The sequence below is a fragment of the Euprymna scolopes genome, chromosome 18 (assembly GCF_053919585.1).
Source record: "Euprymna scolopes isolate OS-2025 chromosome 18, ASM5391958v1, whole genome shotgun sequence".
In the NCBI taxonomy this organism is placed as follows: Eukaryota; Metazoa; Mollusca; class Cephalopoda; order Sepiida; family Sepiolidae; genus Euprymna; species Euprymna scolopes.
In genome coordinates this window covers 2,887,596-2,910,167 of record NC_136499.1, presented here as the reverse complement: position 1 = coordinate 2,910,167, position 22,572 = coordinate 2,887,596, and the positions used below count along the sequence as shown (strand labels likewise).

The following is a 22,572-nucleotide window of genomic DNA, read 5'->3' as shown; positions in this document are numbered from 1 at the left end:
CATTTTTATTCTGTTATCCACAATGCAATATATTTGTTAACACTTTTCTTCATTTTCTACAATTCTTTGCCTCAATACACCCCCCCATACATTCTATTAGAATTTCATCCCATTTTAATCACCCCCATTGCTACCCTCTAGCCTCAACAACCTCCCATACCATCTCTCCATATTTTGTTTTACTCACCTTATATTTCCCCCATTTCTAGTCTTCTATATCCTAAGCTAGATATCACATTTCTCTATAACTGTAACCTAGTTTCCTTCTTTTCTGATGAGAAGCATTAGGCTTTGAAATACCAAGGTATAACCTCAGTCACTTTGGCTTTCTGGGCTCTGACAGTTGATTATCGTTGGTCCTCGGAAGCAGATCACCTTTTTATGTTTCAGTTAAGCTTTGGCTAAAAATTAGCACTTGTAAGTTATGTTCAATAGAAGAAAATTAGTAGCTCCACAGAAAATAAACATTTGTTAATCTTATTTAAAAGAAGAATTCTTCTGTTGCAGAACAGATAGAGATTAAACTGACATTGCGGCCAGTGTCGAAACTCAACAAATTTGGACGAGCACGATCTGACAATCAAGGACTGTGCATTACACACCGATACATATTCATATGACAATTGAGTGACAAAGCAGAAATACAGACATGAATTCTACTCATCTTTTACAGATACCATAGGACTAATGATGACTTCCTCAATATCACCAAGCTGTGTCATGCAAGTAGAGGAAGCTGTCATCGACGCAACAAGATCAATGGGTATCCTCCAAATCATTTGACAGAGTTTCTGATAAACGAAAAAGCATTATTTTCACAGTGTTTTTTTTTATGTAACCTCTGACCTTTTTCAAGTGTACCTTGTCGAATTCGGGAATCTTTCTGCCAAACTTATATTTTCATCAAACGGTTCGACAAGACACACCTGAAGAAGGTCAGAGGTTATATCGACAGAAATGTTGTGAAAATAAAGATGAGAACAGTAGTTTGAAGAATCCAAATAATATAAATAATCAATCATCATCTAAAATTCTCAAACATTAGTTGTAACGACAAAGCCTTTTCTTGAATAAGGCAAAACTGAACACACCTTAATTAAGGTCATGAATGTAATGGTTACTTGAAAGAAATATAGCCATAGTTATTGCCAAACAATGACTAAAATACATGCAATGTTGGCACGCGAGTTCAACTCGCTCTTTGATTACTTATAAAGGAGCAGTTCTCACGAATGATGTATATATATATATTAAGTAGCACGAAAGCATTGCATACTTTCTTTGTTATTACTTACCTTTAACCATGAGTTTATTCCTTTCAGAAGTGACGGTAAGCTTGATCCGCCCACGTCTCTCTGTGTGGTCAATGCCACACAATTGCGGAACATTTTTCTCACATTTTTTGTGAATGTTCATATCACATGCTGCAAGAAAATAAAAACGAGTCATTAAAAAGCAAATCAATAATAAGAAAATAACTTGGATAAAACATAAATACATGGAAAAAAAATATGTCCATTGTAAAATGAACACACATAAATGCACGCACACACACATATATATATATATATATATATATACTAGCAAAAGTACCCGTCGTTGACTGGGTTCAGAAACAGCGAACAGAAAATGGACTCTGATTTATGAAAGTATGATAGGTTATGAAAAGGAAGAGTTGTAAAGAGATATCTTCGAATTTGGGAGTATCAAAACCAAAGCAAAATAAGATGAAAGTAACAATAATATAGATAAACCCCATAATTTATTATACCATACCTGTTAACACCGAAACACTTATCACAATATTCTGTGGATCTATATTAAAAAGCCTTGTTAAACTTTGTGACATATTTCCATTCTATGGAAGTTAGGTGTGAACGAACACCCCATAATTTTATTATACCATATTTCTTCAAACTGAAACATAATTATCAAAGTATACTTACGCAGATAGATATGAAAAGTCTTTATTAAAGTTTGTGCCTATTTCCATTCTATGGAGGCCAGGCGCGAACACAGACCCCACAATTTTATTATACTATCCCTATTTAAGTTAAAACATACTTATCAAACTATTATTATGTACATCTATATTAAAAACACTTTTTTATTTTAAAATTTTTTATTTTCATACTTTGTGGATCAGGCGCACACACAGACCCCACAATTTTAATGAATCATCATTATGCCAGATCAAATATACCCATTCCTGTGTCTCAATACATCTTCTATCATTATATGTGATCAGTTTTCTATAATAATCAACCATATAGGAGCCTATTCATGACCAGACACACACATAGACGTTCAGCTTTATATTATATATATATATATATATATATATATATATATATATATATATATATATATGAGAAACTGGAATCTTAGGAAGATCTCCATCATTCCAGTAATTACAGGTGCAACCTGACTCATGAAAAAGTATTTTAAAAAATCACCTGACAAATATATCTGGTGAACCAAGTGCAAGAGAGATACAGACTTAAAGGAACAGTTAAGCCATGAAAAAGATTTCTCAGAGCATCTACAATAGTGGATAAACATCTGGCATCCAGTAGGATGCCCCATACTCAGTAAAAACTACGAAAATTGAAAAAAGTGAAAATATCTATAGTAATCAAGTAGGTACAAATTTCTTCAGGCTAACAAAACATGTCTGCATTTTTAATATAAAAAAGTGTAGATTTTGACAGTTGTGAAAGTCCAGAAGTGTGCTTTGTGCCTCACACCTGTCACCACTCTGAAATCGACGAACCCATCTCCTAACTGTGCTGACATCAACTGCATTGGTTTTGTAAATGTTCAACAAACGCCAGTGCTTCTGACACACGTCCATGACAGAGTTGCTTTCTTATAGTCTCACACTGTCAATATACACAACAGAGAAATGAAACTTTCAGGTTATAAATGCATAAGTTCAGTCATCATAACAATGCAATTTGCAATCCCCTCTGACCCAGTCAAGCAGAATAATAGGAGTCATTATTTTGGAATGCCCCTCGTGTGTGTGTGTGTGTGTGTGTGTGTGTGTGTGTGTGTATATATATATATATATATATATATATATATATATATATATATATATATATATATATATATAGTGCAAAAACTGAGTAAATTCAAAGACTTACATTTTTTCTTTTTTTTTTAACTTTTGTTTATTTCATCTTGGATTTCTTCATTACAGCCGTTTCGTTAATGGGATGGCAATTTTATGATTTTATGTGTCCATAAAAATTTCCTGTCCTCACCAACTCGTCAGATGTTGTTTCTATTTTATGTTACCAATAAAAGGTTGATTTTGTACATGATAAATCTGGTGTTTGGGAAGAAAGAAATTCCATCCCCACGTTGCTACATGTCAGCCATCTTGGGTGTCCAATATATATATATATATACACACACACACACACACACACATATATATGGAGAGATGAAAAAGAAACATAAACGTTTCATCCTTATTTCAAGACTTCGGGATGATTAAATTGAAGAAAATAAAATATGAGTACAATATTTGAAAACGATATCTGTTCTGTTTGGATTATTTTTTTGTTCTGAAATAGAACAAAGACATCCTTTTCATAAGTATATTTTCAAATATTGTACTAGTATTTTAGTTCCTTTAATTTAATCACCCCCAAAGAAGTCTTGAAATAAGAACGAAACGATGAACTTATAGCTTAATTTGTTCCTTTTTCATCTCTCCATCTCGTTTGCATATTATTTCCTTTATTTGCATCATGTCTATAATTTTTTGCTTTATTTTATTTACAATTATTGTTTTGCTGCGTTGTATATAGTTTTAGGTAGGCGGTTATTGTCGCCTAGCATATATACAATTTCTTTGAGACGTCTTACTCCCTTATCTGTCTATAATTTATTCTTTGTCCAAAAAGGGCAGATGGTTTCCCTTTTCTCTGTATATTCTCAAATAGGTAAAACCATTTTCTTGAACATAAGCACGACATTATGAGATTCTAAAACAATGTTGGGATATATTCGTATTGTGAAATGCAACACTTTAGATATTTCTATATTGAAAAGCACAGTGGAATTGAAAATAAAAGAAATCATTTTTAAAAGCAAATTCGATGATAAAAATGTTTAACAATTTAAATAAAATATAAATCAAATCGTTCGGCCAACACCAACTTTCCTCAGTGAGTTATAGACATTGTTATTTAAAAAATATTATTCGTCTTTGTTGCGCTATAACAACGGATGCTGGTGATAGTCGATCTCTCTTGGCGTCAAATAGGAAAAAATCATTTTTGAAACCAAATTTGATGCTAAAAATTTTTTCCAATACAAATAATTATCTGTCTCCATTTAAGAAATATTTTATTTATTAAAAAAAAAAATCTTTTGGTTTCAAAAATGATTTCTTATATTTACTTTTAAAATAGCGTTTATTTTATTCAGCTTTCTAATCGTATTGTTTAATATTATGTCTATTATTATTATGGCAAGGAAACATGTTGCAGATTTACTTCGTTCCAATGCTTTCCACGGCTGCCCCCCCCCCGGTGTCTTTATTTTCTCTAATTCTGCGAATCTTTTCCTTTATTTATTTATTTATTTTCTATTATTTATTTCAACCAAAACCGATTAAATAATATTCCTCGAATATGCTTTTATTGCCGAGATTTTCAGATAGATTCGTTCCGGAGATAATCTTCTAACCGACTAAACCAACTTCTAACAATTGTTGCATGATGGGATAACTGGAGGCGGAAGTTGCGCTAATCCTGTGCCAGATAAAAACCTGCACACAATTAAAAGTAAACGGCGTTCTTCGTCAGTGCATTCAAACACAGAACAAAACGTTCCAACAAAAGATAATGATTAAAGCCAATCGCTTCCATCTTCTATTGCTGGGAATGTAAGATTTTAACTTGAAATCCTGCAAAAAATATCTGTTTTAATATTAAGCCTAATAAATAATAACTAGCACTCAAGTAAGTGTATACCTCCACCACCGTTTAACAGTCAAAAATTAACTATTAAATATGAATATCTGTTTAATGATTAGTTTTAAGTTTAGTAATTTACATTAAACTTGCGAGTGACTCGGCGTTTCGCAGACATAAAATATGCATATATATATTATATTTTATTTAATACAGAAACTGGGACATGTGCATGCGAGTATTATGCTTTCTTTCTAAACCGTTCATTCTTGTAAGTAAAAAGAAAAAAAATACTTGAGCTGAGATCGAAACAAAACCCTAATGATAGTGAGTCAAGTACGATAACCATTAGACCAGCATGACAAAATCTTTAGCAGATGTTTTCAAAACTACTTATTCTTAACATAAGTAATCTGTCATGTGAATGACTCATGCATGCACATTCATGAAACAGTTGATAAACAGATAAAAATCCGATGACTCCCACACTAATTTTTCAATTGGCCCCTTAGCAGCCCTTTATTTCAGATGAAAACAGATTAAAAAGTTTTTGACATGTCTGAATATCCTATATACCAAATTTCAAGTCTACAGATCAAAAAGAAAAAACTACTCGGACCGAGATCGAAACCAAAACCTAAAGACAGCGAGTCAAGTATTATAACTATTACACCGGCTTGACACGATCTTTAAAAAGTGTTTTCAAACTTACTTATTTTTCACATAATGAAACCCTTTTCAGGTTATTTAAAGCCGAATCCAAAGATTTTGAAGAAAAATTTTTTAATAGAATATATTTGCCGTTTTCAAGTCGGTTTCTATTTAACCTATAGTTGGGACCCTAACAAGTACTACCACTCCGGGTTAGAGTAGACCTGACAGCAATGCCAATTAAAGGGGCCTCACCACTGGATATAGTTTAAGGTCATATCTAGGACCATCGGGAAGTTTAGAGTCGAGGAGTTGGAGTTTGATCACGAGAGTGAACAGACGGGAGAGTTGGAGTTAGTCACAAGAGTGAATAGACGTACTTGAAGCCAGGAAGCGAGGCTGGGAAGAATAAATATGTAGACAAGAAATGTAGAGTCTTGTGAAAACCATTTGAGACAACTGAAATAAATTTATATTATAAAAATATAAAGTGTTGTTCTGTGGTTTCACAAAAGAACGGAGAACAGAGGTCTCAATTGGTTACGGTGTTTGGCATTTCATGTTTCGTCACAGAGCTCAGCAGTGAAGATAGAACTCTTGAAAGAAAAGTATGAAGCATATATTATTCTTCTTAGAAATGAACTGTAATATATACCCGTGTAATAACGCGCTGATACAACATGTTTCAGTTTATACGTCGATATCATATTCCCTGGCTAAACAACATACAATTTATCCATTTATAACGGTGGTGTTAAAAGAACAATATCTCCCACCTCTCAATAAAATGTAACAATCCACTTCCCTAATATAACTAATAATCAAACTATTGATCTCAAGATGAGTCGTCCAACTAATACAAATTATCACTTCTCATCTCAAAAATGAAGGTTAATTTCTAAATCTTTTTATTCCAAGTTCACATGAAACTAAAGTTGTTTGATTTAGCATCGAATTGCATAATAAGGTTAAGGTTAGACTTCAAGAGCCTCATATGTGTGCATTTAAAAAACTGTTTCAAAATTAAGTGCGACAGATCAACGAATATGGTATTTCAAACTTTAGCATGGCTGACCAACAGACACGTACTCTAGCGCGCGTGTATGTTTGTGTACGTGTCATTTGCACCGTGAAATCCTTTAAGTGAACTAAAAGCAAAATCTCATCAGACATGATGAAAGGAGAGAATTAGATTTCAGAAAAATGGCATCCATTAAATTCAATCTCCAGCTTTTATTATTGAACCTCTTCTGGAAATAGAAGAAAATTAAAAAGTCTGTCTTTTTTAAATATACTAAATAAAAAAAAAAATTTTTTTTAAATAAAAAACAACCCCTGGCATTTTGGTAATGTGAGGAGGAGGGGGACCCCCCCCTCCCGCATACATTCTAGATCAAAAGATGAACTTCAAGATATCCCAAATTTATTCAACAGCTTTATTTTTTATTATTATTATTATCATTTTTAAATTCTTGCCTATATTAACTTTGGTTTTATTTTTCTTCTGATGTGTTTACTATGTTTCCGGCCTCCTAAAGTGCTGCTGAAGAGTCTGCCACCCCATTTACCAATGTCAAATGTCATTATCAAAAGAACCATAATAACACAAGTGTTATAGAGTATACACTGGCTAATTTAGGAAAATGAAACAACCATGGATTAAATGTCTGTTGAAAATAGATTTTACAACCATTCTTGAGGTGGATACAGTTTAAAAAAATGGTTAAGCAGCCGATCCCAAAATAATATAAAAAAAGACAACAACAAAAAAAAAAAGACAAAAACATTAGAACAGATCAATTAGATGAATAGGCAAATTTCAAATCAGAAATATTTGAATTTTAAAAGTAAGGATGGCCGTGTTGATTTTATTGTTCTAATATATAAATATAGCAAAATCCTAACCTCAATCATCTTTGCAAATATATTAATGATTTTGCACAATGATCAAAAGTTAAAAATGGTACATACATGCACAAGTTACTGCATATAATCATATACATACAAACACATATACACCATATCATTGCATATAATTACACACACATGCGTTACAATCACACACACGTTACTGCATACAATCGTACACACACGTTACTGCATACAATCGTGCACACATGTTACTGCATACCATTACACGCATGTTACTGCATACCATTATACGCACGCACGTTACTGCATATAATTACACACAGACATTACTGCATATAATCACACATACAAACACACACATGTAATTCCTTATGGATTTCACACATTAATTTCACAGATTTTATAATATTTATAAAATTAATCAAACATTTCCAGAACTAAAAAAGGCCATTCCTAGTCATAACCATAGCAGTGCCACACGATGAATGCGTCGGACTTGTTGAGAATTTCAAACATTTGTGTTCATCGGACAGCCATTGTCATCTTGAGTGTTATTTAACGTTTCGGCCAATGTAAAACTCCAACTTCTTTAGGTGTGTTTTATCAAACTCTGCTCTTTTTGAACTCCTACACCAATTCCAGAGTTTGACAAACACCTGAAGAAGGTCGGAGGTTACATCAGCCAAAACATTGTGAAAATAACAATTAAAATGCGAACAGTAGTCCAAAGAATTCCAATAATACAATTTATCAATCCTCACCTCAAAAATTTAGAAACATCAAACATTTATTCTAGTTGTGTTTAACGACAATAAAACAAAGATTGTTTGTATTACTTGTATTGATCTATTGTTCTCATCTTGATTGTTATTTGTGTAACGTTTCGGTCGGATTGGCCTTAAGCATGACGGTTGTTGTTTGGAAAAGAAAAAAAAGTTACTGGCTTCGTTAGATATTTTTGTATTCTTTGAGTTAGTATCTATTTTATGGTTATTGTTTCGTATTTGTGAAAAAAAAAATGGAAGGTAACTCAATAAAGATCGACAGGGGATCATCTCCCTTCTGTCAATGAAATTTTGACGGTATACAATGTTTTTTTTTTTTTTTATAATTAGAGGCTCCCAAATGCTACTCATTTCTAAGCTTGGTCTGCTTAGTAATTTTCCTTTTTTTTAGCATATGTGCTGCCACCTTGAGTCGCCAGTCTCTCCACCTTGCATCCCTGTCAAATATTTTGACCGCGTTCCACAAAGGGAAGTGTGTTTCTTTTTTTTTTTCCATATGTGATCGGCGAGTACCAACTTTTCGATCTATCCCCGTTTCATGGCTTTAACGTGTTTTCCTAGCCTTACCTTTAGGGGGCGATTGGTTTCACCTTTTTATATTTTTCTGCATTTTCATGAAATCTCAAATACACAGGATGTTCGAAGGCCAATTCGACTGAAACGTTGCACAAATAACACTCAAGATGAAAACAATAGTCCAATCAATACAAGTAATATAAACAATCAGCCCTCATCTCGAAAATTCAGAACTTTTAAACAAAGACTGTTGAATTTTCATGACTGAAACTTGGTAGACAAGTCAGAAACCGGCTGAAATTTTTTGTACCAAATATGATTGGATGGCAGAAGGGAACGTTAATTTGATTCACAATCACCTCGGGATGCATTTATGGAAGGAAGTCATCCGACATATATTCATTTTTTTTTTTTTTCTGGAAGAATTATTAACTGTTTTTTCCAGAAAAAGAAGACTTTTAAATAGCCCCCCCCCACCAGCACTTTGGATCAAAGAATGCATTTTTTCCGATTGTTGCATTATTTTGTAGATGACGTTTTCAATGGTTGATTTCTGCTTTAACGAATCAGAAAAAAAAATTGAAGACTTGATTAATCTCATTCTTTTCAACTTGATTAAAAAAATGTCTAATTAGTTTTTTCCAATTTTTGATAATTAAGAAAACAACAAAAACTTCATATTGTACTAAGTGATCTAAAGCCGAATGAGGTTAAAAATAAAAATTCCCCAAACCATTTTAGACACTAGGTCATTTTTTATTCATGCTCAATAAATCTAGAAAGAAGAAAAAAAAATAATTCAAACTCATTAAAATTATATAAACCTCCACATATTCCTACGGTTGATCACTCATTAATGATCATAGCTTACTGCTGCTGCTATTCATGGAATGTAAAGCTTTTTATAAACAAACACACGCTGCACTGGCATTTGTGTATATATATATATATATATATATATATATATATATATATGTAGTGGCTGACAATGTTTATAGAAAGCAGTGAAATATCAATTACCAGCAGTGCCTGCTTCATAATCAAATGATTAGAATTGCCGATTATCAACTAGATCGTTGTAGATTTGATCGCAGCTAGTCTAGCCACACTAATGACTTGTGGTGCAACAAAACAGACTGGATTACTATATATATAAGAAACAATTGATAATAGTTCAAAGATAAATTAACTATTTGATCATGAAATCAATAAGGAAAATATGTGAAGTATAAAGAAAACCCTTTAGACCATGGTATTTTGAAACTTAATGCTTCTCATCAGAAGAGAGGAGCAAGGTTATATATATATATATATATATATATATATATATATATATATATATATACACATACACAAAGACCTAGCATAATAACATAAGCCCAGAAATTCGTTTAAACGTACAAACAAATGGGTTCTGGAGAAGATTGGATCAGGCCGAAGACTGCTGGACAAAATTAATGATTTTAAATTGTGATTTTTGGGACATGTGGCCAGAACAGACAGCCAAACAAAAGATCTGCTCTAACAAGAATGTCAGACAACATCAAGGACATCGCAGACATTAGCATGGGTTAATTGTTAAGAATGGCGCAGAACCAGAGTCAACATATATATATATATATATATATATATATATATGACGAAACAGTACTGTATGTGGATGACTATAGTGCTCCTCACCTTGAGTTGAGCATATTGAGAAGTGAAAAACGAATTACCATTAGCATATAAGCGACGCTCTTTGTGTAAACAAATCGAGCGGAGGTATTTCGGACGATATCAAAACATCGTTAAACTCACTACTCGTTCAAGCAGCCGCCAATAGCGTAATGGTTAGAAGCCTTGACTGCCGTATAAACGGTCGGGTTTCAATCCTGGCTTGAGGTAGTTGCCTGTCTAGCCGCACTGATGAGCTGTGAAACAGCGAAACAGTACTGTATGTGGATGACTATATATATATATATATATATATATATATATATATATATATATATAGAGAGAGAGAGAGAGAGAGAGAGAGAGAGAAATGAAAATGCAGAAGAGGCTAAGTAGGTAGTAAAGAATAAAGATAGAATGTAGAAAAAATATAGAAATATTAAAAAAAAGATAAAATAATAGAGAAAAATATAGAAATAAATATATGTACATAAAGTTTGAATATAAATACAATATTAAATAAAATGATGTTCAAACGAAGAGATTACCTATTTTACTAGACCTAAAATACTGGTTCTTCATTCCTATCTTTTTATGCCCTGTGAACATTCTTTGACTGCTATGAATAAATATAAACTTTATTATATATATATATATATATATATATATATAGCATGGGTGCCCGGCGTTGCCCGGGTCTTTGGAGATGTGTGTTGAGCAAAAAAAAAAAAAAAAAAAAGTGGTAGTAGGAAAGCAGGCTCGAACTCGTACAGCGAAGGAGAAAAATGTGAAAAAAAAAAAAACGTGACATCTTTGCTGTTACGACCAACGGCAAACTGGAAGTGACATAGGTTTAAATTAAGGCTAGATAACTGAAAAGAAGGGATGACTTTCGAAAATATCGGCGAATGTTATGGAAATAGTTGTATTGTTCATAGTTTGGTGTTTTGAAATTGCTATTGTTTTGTAGGAACGTTTTTTGTAAGCAGATAATGGCTGGATAGAAGAGTAAAATAAGTTCGTTATTAGATTTTATTTTACGACAATTCAATTGGATGATTTGGTTATTTCATTTTCCTCTAGTTCCATCACTTTACAGGTAGAGGGTTTGTCTTTTGTCGGAGTTTGTGTCTTTGAAGTGTTTTGCTGAATTTTTTCCTTTTTTCGTTTGGACCTGGATGTTGCTTGGGATGTTGTTTTGGCTTCTTGTTCATTTTTTCTATCTTGATTGTTTTATTTTTGGTTTTCTATGGTGTTTTCGGTTTCCATTTTTTCTAGTATTTGGAAACTTTTTTGAGTGTCTATTGTTTGTTTATTTGTTTGTTTTTCTTTCTTTTCTGGGGCTTTCTTTATTTGCTGTTTTATCATTGCCTTTTATTAATTTCTGGTGTTTGGATTTGTTATTTCTATTGTTTTGTTATCCAGATTTGAATATTTTTCCTTTAGGCTATTTTGAAATTTTGGCCATTCTTTAATGTAATCAGTTTGTTTATCAGTTCCTTATATTGATCATGCATTTCATTATGCTGTATGTTGGCATGGTTTAGTTATCTTTTTTGTTGTTTCAGTATGTGTGTTGTCTTTCAAGTACGTATCATCTGGGAAAGTTTTGCTTGTATTTTACTTCCACTATTTCTTTTTTAAATGTTTTACATATTTTAGAGAAGACTGGGTGATCTTCTCTGCAGTTAGTGCATTTCACCTGGAATGTATTGATCGTTTAAGTAGCCGATCTTGATTTCTTTGGGTATTGTTGGTGTGTTGAAAGTTTATGTATGTATTAGTAGTTATTATTTTATTGTCTTTTTATGTTGCTACAAATATGGCTGATTACTCCTGGGTTTTTTTAATTCAGTCTTCGAATCACTCCTTTTTGAAGTGTTTAGTTTTTCATATAAAAAACTTTGCATTTTATACTCATGAATTTGTTTCCATTTTAAGTAAATATTGGGCATCTTTATAATTAGTTACTTTGACTAACAGATTTCCGTCTTATTTTTTAAATTGTTTTTGACTTGTTTTTTGTTGATATTGTCTATTAGAAAAGGTGATAAGTCTCCACTCTTTTTCTATTCTGTTAACTCAATTAGGAATATTGAGAAGTTTCCTTCGCATATAGATGGTACAGCTTTCCTAGTTTGGGATTTTTTTCATCATCTGAGCTAGAGAAGTCAGAGTCACTTTTAAAGGCTTTGAGGGGGGAAGTATTTGTTTTGTTTAGCCATGTATTGTGGGGTTTATTTTTCATCAACCATGCTTTCTACCCATCTCCAAGTCCAAAAATGGGACATAGTAAAAGGGAAAGCCATTCACCTTGACCATTGTTGCGGTTATGTGGAGTATATACTCTTTTGTAAGGAGTTGTCAAGCATTTTTTATTTCATATGTCCATTATGTCCTCAAAAATATATATGTTCAGGTGGAGTGCTGAGTTCTGATCTTTCCAATTGATTGACCCTTGCCACTGCTTTCTAGCACTTGATTTGCCGATTTTTGGTAGCGAGGAAAAAAGATGTTGAAGTACCTTGGAGTTTTGTTCTTTATTATGGTACTTGGCATTCTGAGTGTAAGAGCGAGAGGTTGGTGTGACTGGCCGATTGGTCGGATCGGGTCTCTCCGATCGTCCATTTAGTCAAAATCAGAGCTCAAGTGATGTGTTGCGGTGCCTAGGCTTCTATACACCCAGGTCTAGGTTAGCTCAATCACCAGGATCACATTCTAAAGCATTACGGGTAGCAACCCAAGGCTAACTGATTGCCCCATTGGGGGATGTTTACCCTCTGCAGAGGAGCAGTCCTTATTTTGATTTCCTGCCTACAGAGCGAGGAAAAAAGAAAAAATGTTTTTTTTATACTTCAAATTGTTTACATCTTCCTGATTTAATGATTTCGTAGAGTACGGTAGAAATAAAGACTTGTAGTGGATTTTTTTGTTTCTATTCCCGGCCCATCAGAATGAGATTTAGCTCTGCAAAGGGAAACGATTTATAATATTCTTGGTTGGTGTGTTTCTAGTTAGGAAACCAGTAGGGAAGTGAGGGTGGAAAAAGTAAAAAGGGATGGAGGGAAGGGGGGACTGTGGTTTTTGTTTTGGACTTTGCAGAACATGATTTAGTTGCGCAAAGATTAAAAAAAAAGGTGCATTTGAATCAAACTGTCGACCTTGTTTGGTGACTATAACAAAAACACTCTAAGACAAAGAAAGTTATTTTCCGTAAAAGTTTTGCCTTAAATAAACGTGATCAGTAAATTAGAAACTATTGTTTATCTGTGTGAAAATGAAATAAGTTTTAATTTCACTGATAAAGCAAAAAATAGCAACACTTTATTAAAGATATGAAGATTGACAATTGTTGGAGCATAAAGAGAAATATATATCAGAGGCATCGTGGATAAATTTAGTTGTCAGTTACACTTTTCTGGAAGTTAAAGGTTAAATCCTCAGTGTGGGTAACATTCAAAATACAATTGCAAATTATTAGGACTTCTACTCAGTCATAGCAGATGGAACAAGAGCACACTACCCCTGTGGATTGAATATGGGTTCTGTTCAAAATTTTGTGCAGATTCCGACCAAAAGATTACCAAAGATCCAAAAACTCCCAGAGTTCAACAAGATACACTTGAAAAAGGTTGAAGATTACATCGATTGAAACATTAGGCAAATGACACTAAAGATGAGAACAGTAGTCTAAAAAATTCAAATATAATGAATAATCAATCCTCATCTCAAAAAATCAGAAGTGCAAAAAGAAATTGTCCACAATTTAAACCATAAAAGCTAAACATTTTTACTCTAATTACACTTAACTTACAATAACAATGGATCTTCACCGAACAAACATCAAATGGAAAGATGACAGTGTTCTATATAATAAAGACATACAAGATCCATAAAAACAAGACCACCAAAACAGGCTGTCATTTAGAACAAATACAATCACTTTGCAGCTTCAATAGAATCAAACACATAAAAATAACTAAATGACATCTCAACAATCACATGAAATGAACATAATATCCGAAAAAAAAAAAAAATATTATACCACTTGTGCTAGGGCCAACTGGCCCAATGACAAAAAATCTAATAATGTATTTAGTTACAACCTCCGGAAGACCAAACTGTAGGGAAATACAGATAGCAACCTGAAAAGGGACAACATCTATCGTTAAGAGAGGCCTTGGATATAAATTGAACTAATTGGGAAATCAAGTGTTAAGCATCAAGAGGAAGTATCTTGCTCACCTCAAACAAAAATAAAAACAAAAAACTTTTACACAAACAAATAAAAAAAAAAATGCAACCAATTTAGATTACATCACCTTCCACATCTATAAAAAAGATGAGATTGTTTGATTAGCGAAGATGTTGATTGGTTATTTGATGTAAGTAAAAAAAAATTGTGACTTTACCCATTTTAAAACGAATTGTTCCCAAATCAAATTAAGCTGTTCTGTTGAATACAATGAGAATAGAAAGTGAATAGTGACTTTACTTTCCATAGTCCTATAACTCTGGCTTCCCATATTTTGCCCTTTTGTCAACATATTTCAGGAGCGATGTCAAAGAGAATTACTGCTTTCTGGGTCATAATCTATTCCATCTAACATTTTTTGACTTTGACATAGCAATTTTTTTTTTAAGCTCCTTACATCAAATGGCTCCATGACTTGTCTTGGCATTTTCATAAAAAAAAAGAGAATGACAGCAGCAGTTATTGCTAAATGTCAAACAAATTCTCTTATATCATGTACTAGTGACAAAAAACAAAGCAAGGCACTGATTCTCCTTAGGTAAGTCTGTAAATACAGACCATATGTCAATATCTTGCTTCCATTCGACTTATGATTCTTCATTTACGAAAACATTCTTCTTTTAGATATGTTTCAGCATTTGCTGAACAGTTTCTTATCACACAAAAGAAAACATCTTTTGCTATCAATGTAAATTTACTTTTAACTCCAATTAGATACACAGCCGTTTAACAAAACCTCCATCTTTGTTTTTCTATTATTAAATCTACAACAAGCAAGGGAGATTACTCTAAGAACTTAATATGAAGAACAGAACTCCTTTTATCTCAATATAAAGCGAAACAACAGTAAGAAGTTTAATTAATTGGAGGATCACCTATCATGCTCCGTCATGCATATCAGTATTTCATGTGCAAGGCAAATGTTGACTCTACAAGTGGATTTATTTTGCTGTTCAACAAATCTCGTTACTTTTTTTAATCATGCTGAATGACTAGCCATCTTCCTTACCAATAAAGCCAGATGCATAAACTAGGTTAATTTTTTATGACTTAATTATACAGTAATAAGTCCAGAATAATACAAATCGAATTTACGAGTAATTTATGTCTGACCACACGATACAGCAATTTAAAAAAAGTTGCATGTTGAGCTCGGAAAAAGTTAAAATCTAAGAATATGAATAAAAAGTCTAAAACAAAAAATAACAAAACCATATTCAGTTCTATGTAACAATTATGCTGTTTAAAGAACAAATCAATTAAAATCTGAATTGCATTTGAGTCACCGTCGTTGAATCACTTGATCAAGAGATAATTGCAAAGGAAATATAATTACAAGTTGAAACGCTTAGTCATTATTCAACTAATCAACACTTAATTATCAAAGCAATTGTGTTTTCTTATGAAACAAAAGAAAAATAAACATTTCAAACCAAAGGTGACTCTGAATATTTGGATCCACAAACTTTCTTTAAGATATTCTAAAAGATTAAGAATTTAATTAGAACTCTGTATTAAATAGGCATTATAGTTGAATTACCTCATACAATCTTATAGAAGAACCAAATACGTTCAAAGACAGAGTATTGCTATCATTTCTGGAGTGATTCTGCTTAAAACACTCTTTCTTCTCTTGATAGCATACAAAATTGACTCTTCTGTGACAAGGGAGGAGTGAATCTATTCTTTTCACCCAGAAGAGATGTTGCTAGCCTCGCTCTGTTTAGCAGAGCTCTAATCTCTTCACAAACAAAAACATTCACATCAAGAACTCGTCTAGTCACAACCAGAGCAATGAACTTTCTTTCCTACCTTTCTGTTCCAAAAACCAAAATGGAACTTCTATGACAATTTTTCTTTTAAATCATCCCATTTGTGGAACAAAATACCATGAGGCTGCTTCCCAATTGACTACAGCATAATCGGCTTAAAAGTCTAATGACCATAAATACTTGCTTAGTCATTCCTTTTAAATAATCTTCTGTCCATTCAAGCCACCCATTATATATTTTAATATAAATAAAAGTGTATAAACATTTTTAATGTTGCTCCATGATCTGACAATGTTTCTGTCCAATTAATTATAAATAATTAATGGCTTTGTTAGGTGACATAAGTCCATTCTTTTAAAATGCAAATCCTCAAATGAAGATGAAAGAACAAATTATACAAAGATTGCCATTTAAGAAGTCACAAGCTCAACTATGAAAAAAAAACAAAAAACAAAGGAAATGGGAGGAAAATTAAATCTAATAATATATAATTTTTCATTAAGGCATAAATAACAAGGTGAATTTAAAGATTGATAAGTGCTAATTTTCTTTAAAACATCCAATTTTACGATCTCTGTTTAGTTTTGATTAGTTGGTTCTAGATAATATATATAGAGTGATGTTTTAATTGTGTAGTTTGGATTATTGAAGGAGATAAATGGCCGGTTTATCTGTCCTTTAATGTATTTTCTGCAGTACCAATATAAGATGTAAAATAAAATCCACATCACGTGCGCTTGAAAGTCATATCACAGCGTAATATTAAGAAAATATCAAATATTTTACTTGTGTGAAATTTATAACATAAATATATTTCGGAGGTAAACTCCATCCTCAGTATGTTATTTTCTTTCTTTTTTTTTTTTCTTCCTTGCCATGTTGTAAAGTTGGAGAAAGAAAAATCTATTTGTAAAGAGCCGCACGTTGTATTTCAACAGCTGTATTTTAAAATCTTGGAATAGTGCATAAGCAACGCGAGAGTAACGTCAAGGGTGTGAGTTCCATATAGAAATGTTGATTTAATTTGAATAAAATATGCACCAAGTGCGCTTGAAAGCCAAATCACAACGAAATATTAGAAAAATATTTCTTTCTTTTCTTCTTCCTTGCCACTTGATGCGTACCTTATTTTATTCAAATTTTATTCGTTTCTATATGGAACTCACACCCTTGACGTTATTCTCACATTGCAACATTTCAAAATACAACCGTTGAGATATGATGCTCGACTCTTTATAAACAGACTTTTCTTTCTCAACTTTACAACACAGCAAGGAAGAAGAAAAGAAAAAAAAGAAAGAAGAAAACATACTGAGGATGGAGTTTATTTCCGAAATATATTTATGTTATAAATTTCAAACAAGTAAAATATTTGTGTATTTTCCTAATATTACGTTGTGATTTGGCTTTCAAGCGCACTTGATGCATATTTTATTCACATTAAATCAACGTTTCTATATGGAACTCACACCCTTAACAATCTAACATGTATTTATAGAAGAAGTTCCCTTGAGTGTTATTATGGCTTGGTATTCTACAGATGCCGTTAAACACTTTTTGTTTCAGAAGGCATTCTAATTTATTCATACAGTTACAAGTTTTAGTGTTTTTATGATTTACTTTAGTCAGTGTTATCACTTAATATTTTGTTGTGTTTCTTAATTATTTTTCCAAGTTATTGTTACAAATATAACTTAATTTGATGGTCTTTTTTTTTAAACACTAGCAGGCCGCCTGACATTGCCTGGACTTAAAATATGCATAATTATTATATTTTAATTCATACAGAAACTGAGACATGTGCATACGAGTATTAAGTTTTTTCTAAACAGTTCAATTCTCGTAAGTAAAAAAATACTCGAGCTGAGATTAAAAGCAAAAGACAGTGACTCGAGTACAATTACCATCAGACCAGCTTGACACGATCTTTATAAAGTGTTTTCAAACCTATTTATTTCTAACATAAAGAAACTATGTTTCACAACCACGCATGTGCATTCATAGAAGAGTTGACAAAGAGATAAAAATCCGATGACTTCCAAGTACTAATTTTTTTTATTTTGACCCACTTGCAGCCATTTTTTGGGATGAAAACGAATTAAAAGTTTCCACGTGTCTGAATACCCTATATACCAAATTTCAAGTTTGTAGATGAAAAATTCATTGAGTATATAGGTTGGGAAGTGGCCACACAAACATTCTCACTTTTAGTAAGGGTAAGAAATCATTTTTACAAGATTATTTCTTTTTTACAAATTAAAAACAAACTATTTTTCCTTTCTTTTTTATATACAGTGTAGTTTAGTTGGAGGGCTTTGTAATCTTTAGAGATTTCAGGCTATATACATGTACTAACTCATTTAGCATAATGCTAAGATTGTTCACTAATGGGACAGAAGACTTGGGTTCAAGCCTTGGTCATGTCATACTAAAAAGTTAAAAAATTTTACTTGTTACCCTCTTGTCAACCATTATTATAAGGTAAGGATCAAGGATAAGTGGAGTAATTCTGGAAAAGGAGTGGTGCCTTCCCCTACATCTCAATGTATTAGCTAATGAAAATGGAGCCTTCAGTCCACCCTCAAATATGGTCAACCAATTTATATATTTTATTTACGAGAAAATAGATATCGAAACTATTTATATAGATGTATAGAAAATAGATATCGAAACTATTTATATAGATGTATAGAAAATAGATATCGAAACTATTTATATAGATGTATAGAAAATAGATATAGAAACTATTTATATAGATGTATAGAAAATAGATATAGAAACTATTTATATAGATGTATAGAAAATAGATATAGAAACTATATAGATGTATAGAAAATAGATATAGAAACTATATAGATGTATAGAAAATAGATATAGAAACTATTTATATAGATGTATAGAAAATAGATATAGAAACTATTTATATAGATGTATAGAAAATAGATATAGAAACTATTTATATAGATGTATAGAAAATAGATATCGAAACTATTTATATAGATGTATAGAAAATGGATATAGAAACTATTTATATAGATGTATAGAAAATAGATATAGAAACTATTTATATAGATGTATAGAAAATAGATATAGAAACTATTTATATAGATGTATAGAAAATGGATATAGAAACTATTTATATAGATGTATAGAAAATAGATATCGAAACTATTTATATAGATGTATAGAAAATAGATATCGAAACTATTTATATAGATGTATAGAAAATAGATATCGAAACTATTTATATAGATGTATAGAAAATAGATATCGAAACTATTTATATAGATGTATAGAAAATAGATATCGAAACTATTTATATAGATGTATAGAAAATAGATATCGAAACTATTTATATAGATGTATAGAAAATAGATATAGAAACTATTTATATAGATGTATAGAAAATAGATATAGAAACTATTTATATAGATGTATAGAAAATAGATATAGAAACTATTGATATAGATGTATAGAAAATAGATATCGAAACTATTTATATAGATGTATAGAAAATGGATATAGAAACTATTTATATAGATGTATAGAAAATAGATATAGAAACTATTTATATAGATGTATAGAAAATAGATATAGAAACTATTTATATAGATGTATAGAAAATGGATATAGAAACTATTTATATAGATGTATAGAAAATAGATATAGAAACTATTTATATAGATGTATAGAAAATAGATATAGAAACTATTTATATAGATGTATAGAAAATAGATATAGAAACTATATAGATGTATAGAAAATAGATATAGAAACTATATAGATGTATAGAAAATAGATATAGAAACTATATAGATGTATAGAAAATAGATATAGAAACTATTTATATAGATGTATAGAAAATAGATATAGAAACTATTTATATAGATGTGTAGAAAATAGATATAGAAACTATTTATATAGATGTATAGAAAATAGATATCGAAACTATTTATATAGATGTATAGAAAATAGATATAGAAACTATTTATATAGATGTATAGAAAATAGATATAGAAACTATTTATATAGATGTATAGAAAATAGATATAGAAACTATTTATATAGATGTATAGAAAATAGATATAGAAACTATTTATATAGATGTGTAGAAAATAGATATAGAAACTATTTATATAGATGTATAAAAAATAGATATCGAAACTATTTATATAGATGTATAGAAAATAGATATCGAAACTATTTTTTTTTTTTTTTTTTTTTTTTTTTTTATTACATTTTCACCCCAAACAAGGCACATTGCCACTTTAATGTAGGGGGCTACTATCAAGGGAAACATCTACTGGGGTACTATGTAGGGATTAGGGCAGCGAGATGTTGGTTCACGTTGCACTTGAACTTATGCATGTCAGTACAGTTGGGGAAGCAGTGACCTGGAATGGAATTCCAAAGTCTAGCAGTTCTGGGGAAGAAACTACTGGAGTAGAAGGATCTTTTACATCTAGGGATCTCTACAGTGTGGGGGTGGGATTGTGTAGCTTGTCGGGTCTGTCGAGGGTGTTCACGTCGTGGGGGCACAAGTGCTTGCAGTTCTTCAGAGCATTCACCATTATAATACTTGTAGAACAGGCAGAGGGATGCAACGTTTCGACGATGGGACAGAGGCTGAAGTTTTGATGCCAGATTAGGGCCTATCAGATTTGCGACTCTCTTTTGAACCCTGTCAAGGAGCGAGAGACTAGTAGCCGATGCACCGGCCCAAATATGACAGCAATACTCCATACATGGGCGAATAGTGGCCTTATAGAGGTACATGATACTTTCGGGTGTTAGAAGTTTTCTAGCACGGTAGAGAGAGCCCACCTTCCTCGCAGCGGCCCTGGCAATGCCCTCGATGTAATTGTTCCAGCTCATGTTTCCTGTGAACGTTAGGCCAAGGAGCTTGAAAGACGTACTCTCAGCTAAAGAGTTGTTGGCCATTGCTATAGGTGGTAGAGAAGGTTTCTTGTAATTATTGAATGAAACCAGTTTTGTCTTGGTGGCATTGAACGTTACCATCCATTTTTGTCCCCATTCCACTACTGATTTGAGGTCATCCTCTAGTGTTTCTGCCATTACTTTAGATATATGTTCATTTGTTTTCCTGTCGTGCCTGCTATAGAGTGTGGTGTCATCAGCATATATACCCATCTCAGAGGCAGTTTTGTCGGGGAGGTCATTTATGAATATCAGGAACAGCAGAGGACCAAGGATAGATCCCTGGGGCACTCCCGCATTTATATTATATTGTTTAGACGTACGACCGTCGAGGACAACCTGGATTTTTCTTTTATATAGATGTATAGAAAATAGTCTCATTTTTTATAAGTAGTACAGCTCTCATAATACACTTTCCTTTTTGTATATTGTTTGTTTTTATGGAGTTTATTACCTAAACCACATAACATGCTAAAAACATTCGATCAAGATTCTCATCATTCTAGCAGACAATTTACTTATGCACTGGCCACTTCGTTTCTGGTGTTTTCATCGACTGAATTGTGGCAGTGTGCATATCTCAAGATTATCAACACTGAAATCGTTGGACATAAAAAGCTGAATGACTGGCAGAAATGTTTTTCCTAAGACCATAACTTCAATTATGTAATTTTTATTTTTATCATGTCAATAGATTACTTCGAGTTTTTTGTTGTTGTTTTTCTTTCTAATGATCTCGTATTTGATACGATATCCCTGGGAGATTTTTGAAAGATTAGTCCCCCTACATTCTAAGGCTGTATACGAATACATGTATATAAATATTTACATATATATGTAAACAAACACATATATACATCTATTTGTAGTTTATGCATTTACTTAATTACCAATCTCTCTCTCATTATATATTAACTTTCTTGAAGTTATATATTTGGATTTTACCGTCACTGGATTATTTATCTTCCACCAAACTATCCATTCACGTGTAATCACCTTTTTCTTCACCATATCCCCTCTGCTTCACTTTTTTGTTATCAAGTAAGATCTTTGACTTACTTGTTGTTTCATCAAATACTTTTGCATGCAAAATCCGATCCTGCATTTTGCTAATTCCCACCCTCTGATGAGAAGGAAAGTATTTCTTCGAAACTCCGCGGATTAAGGACTATCCACTTATCAAGTGTTTCCTTTTT

At 31.9% G+C, this 22,572-nt stretch overlaps 1 protein-coding gene across 4 annotated transcripts in view; it reads right to left on the bottom strand.

Annotated features, from left to right (window-relative positions):
• Positions 1–22,572, bottom strand: part of LOC145297482 (calcium-dependent protein kinase C-like) — a 731,210-nt gene that overhangs the window by 303,547 nt on the left and 405,091 nt on the right. For all 4 annotated transcript variants that reach the window (XM_080143353.1, XM_080143354.1, XM_080143356.1 and 1 more), the window contains one exon: positions 1,296–1,424. In XM_080143353.1, the coding sequence (XP_079999479.1) occupies positions 1,296–1,424 (129 nt within the window). The remainder of the gene's footprint in view (positions 1–1,295; positions 1,425–22,572) is intronic.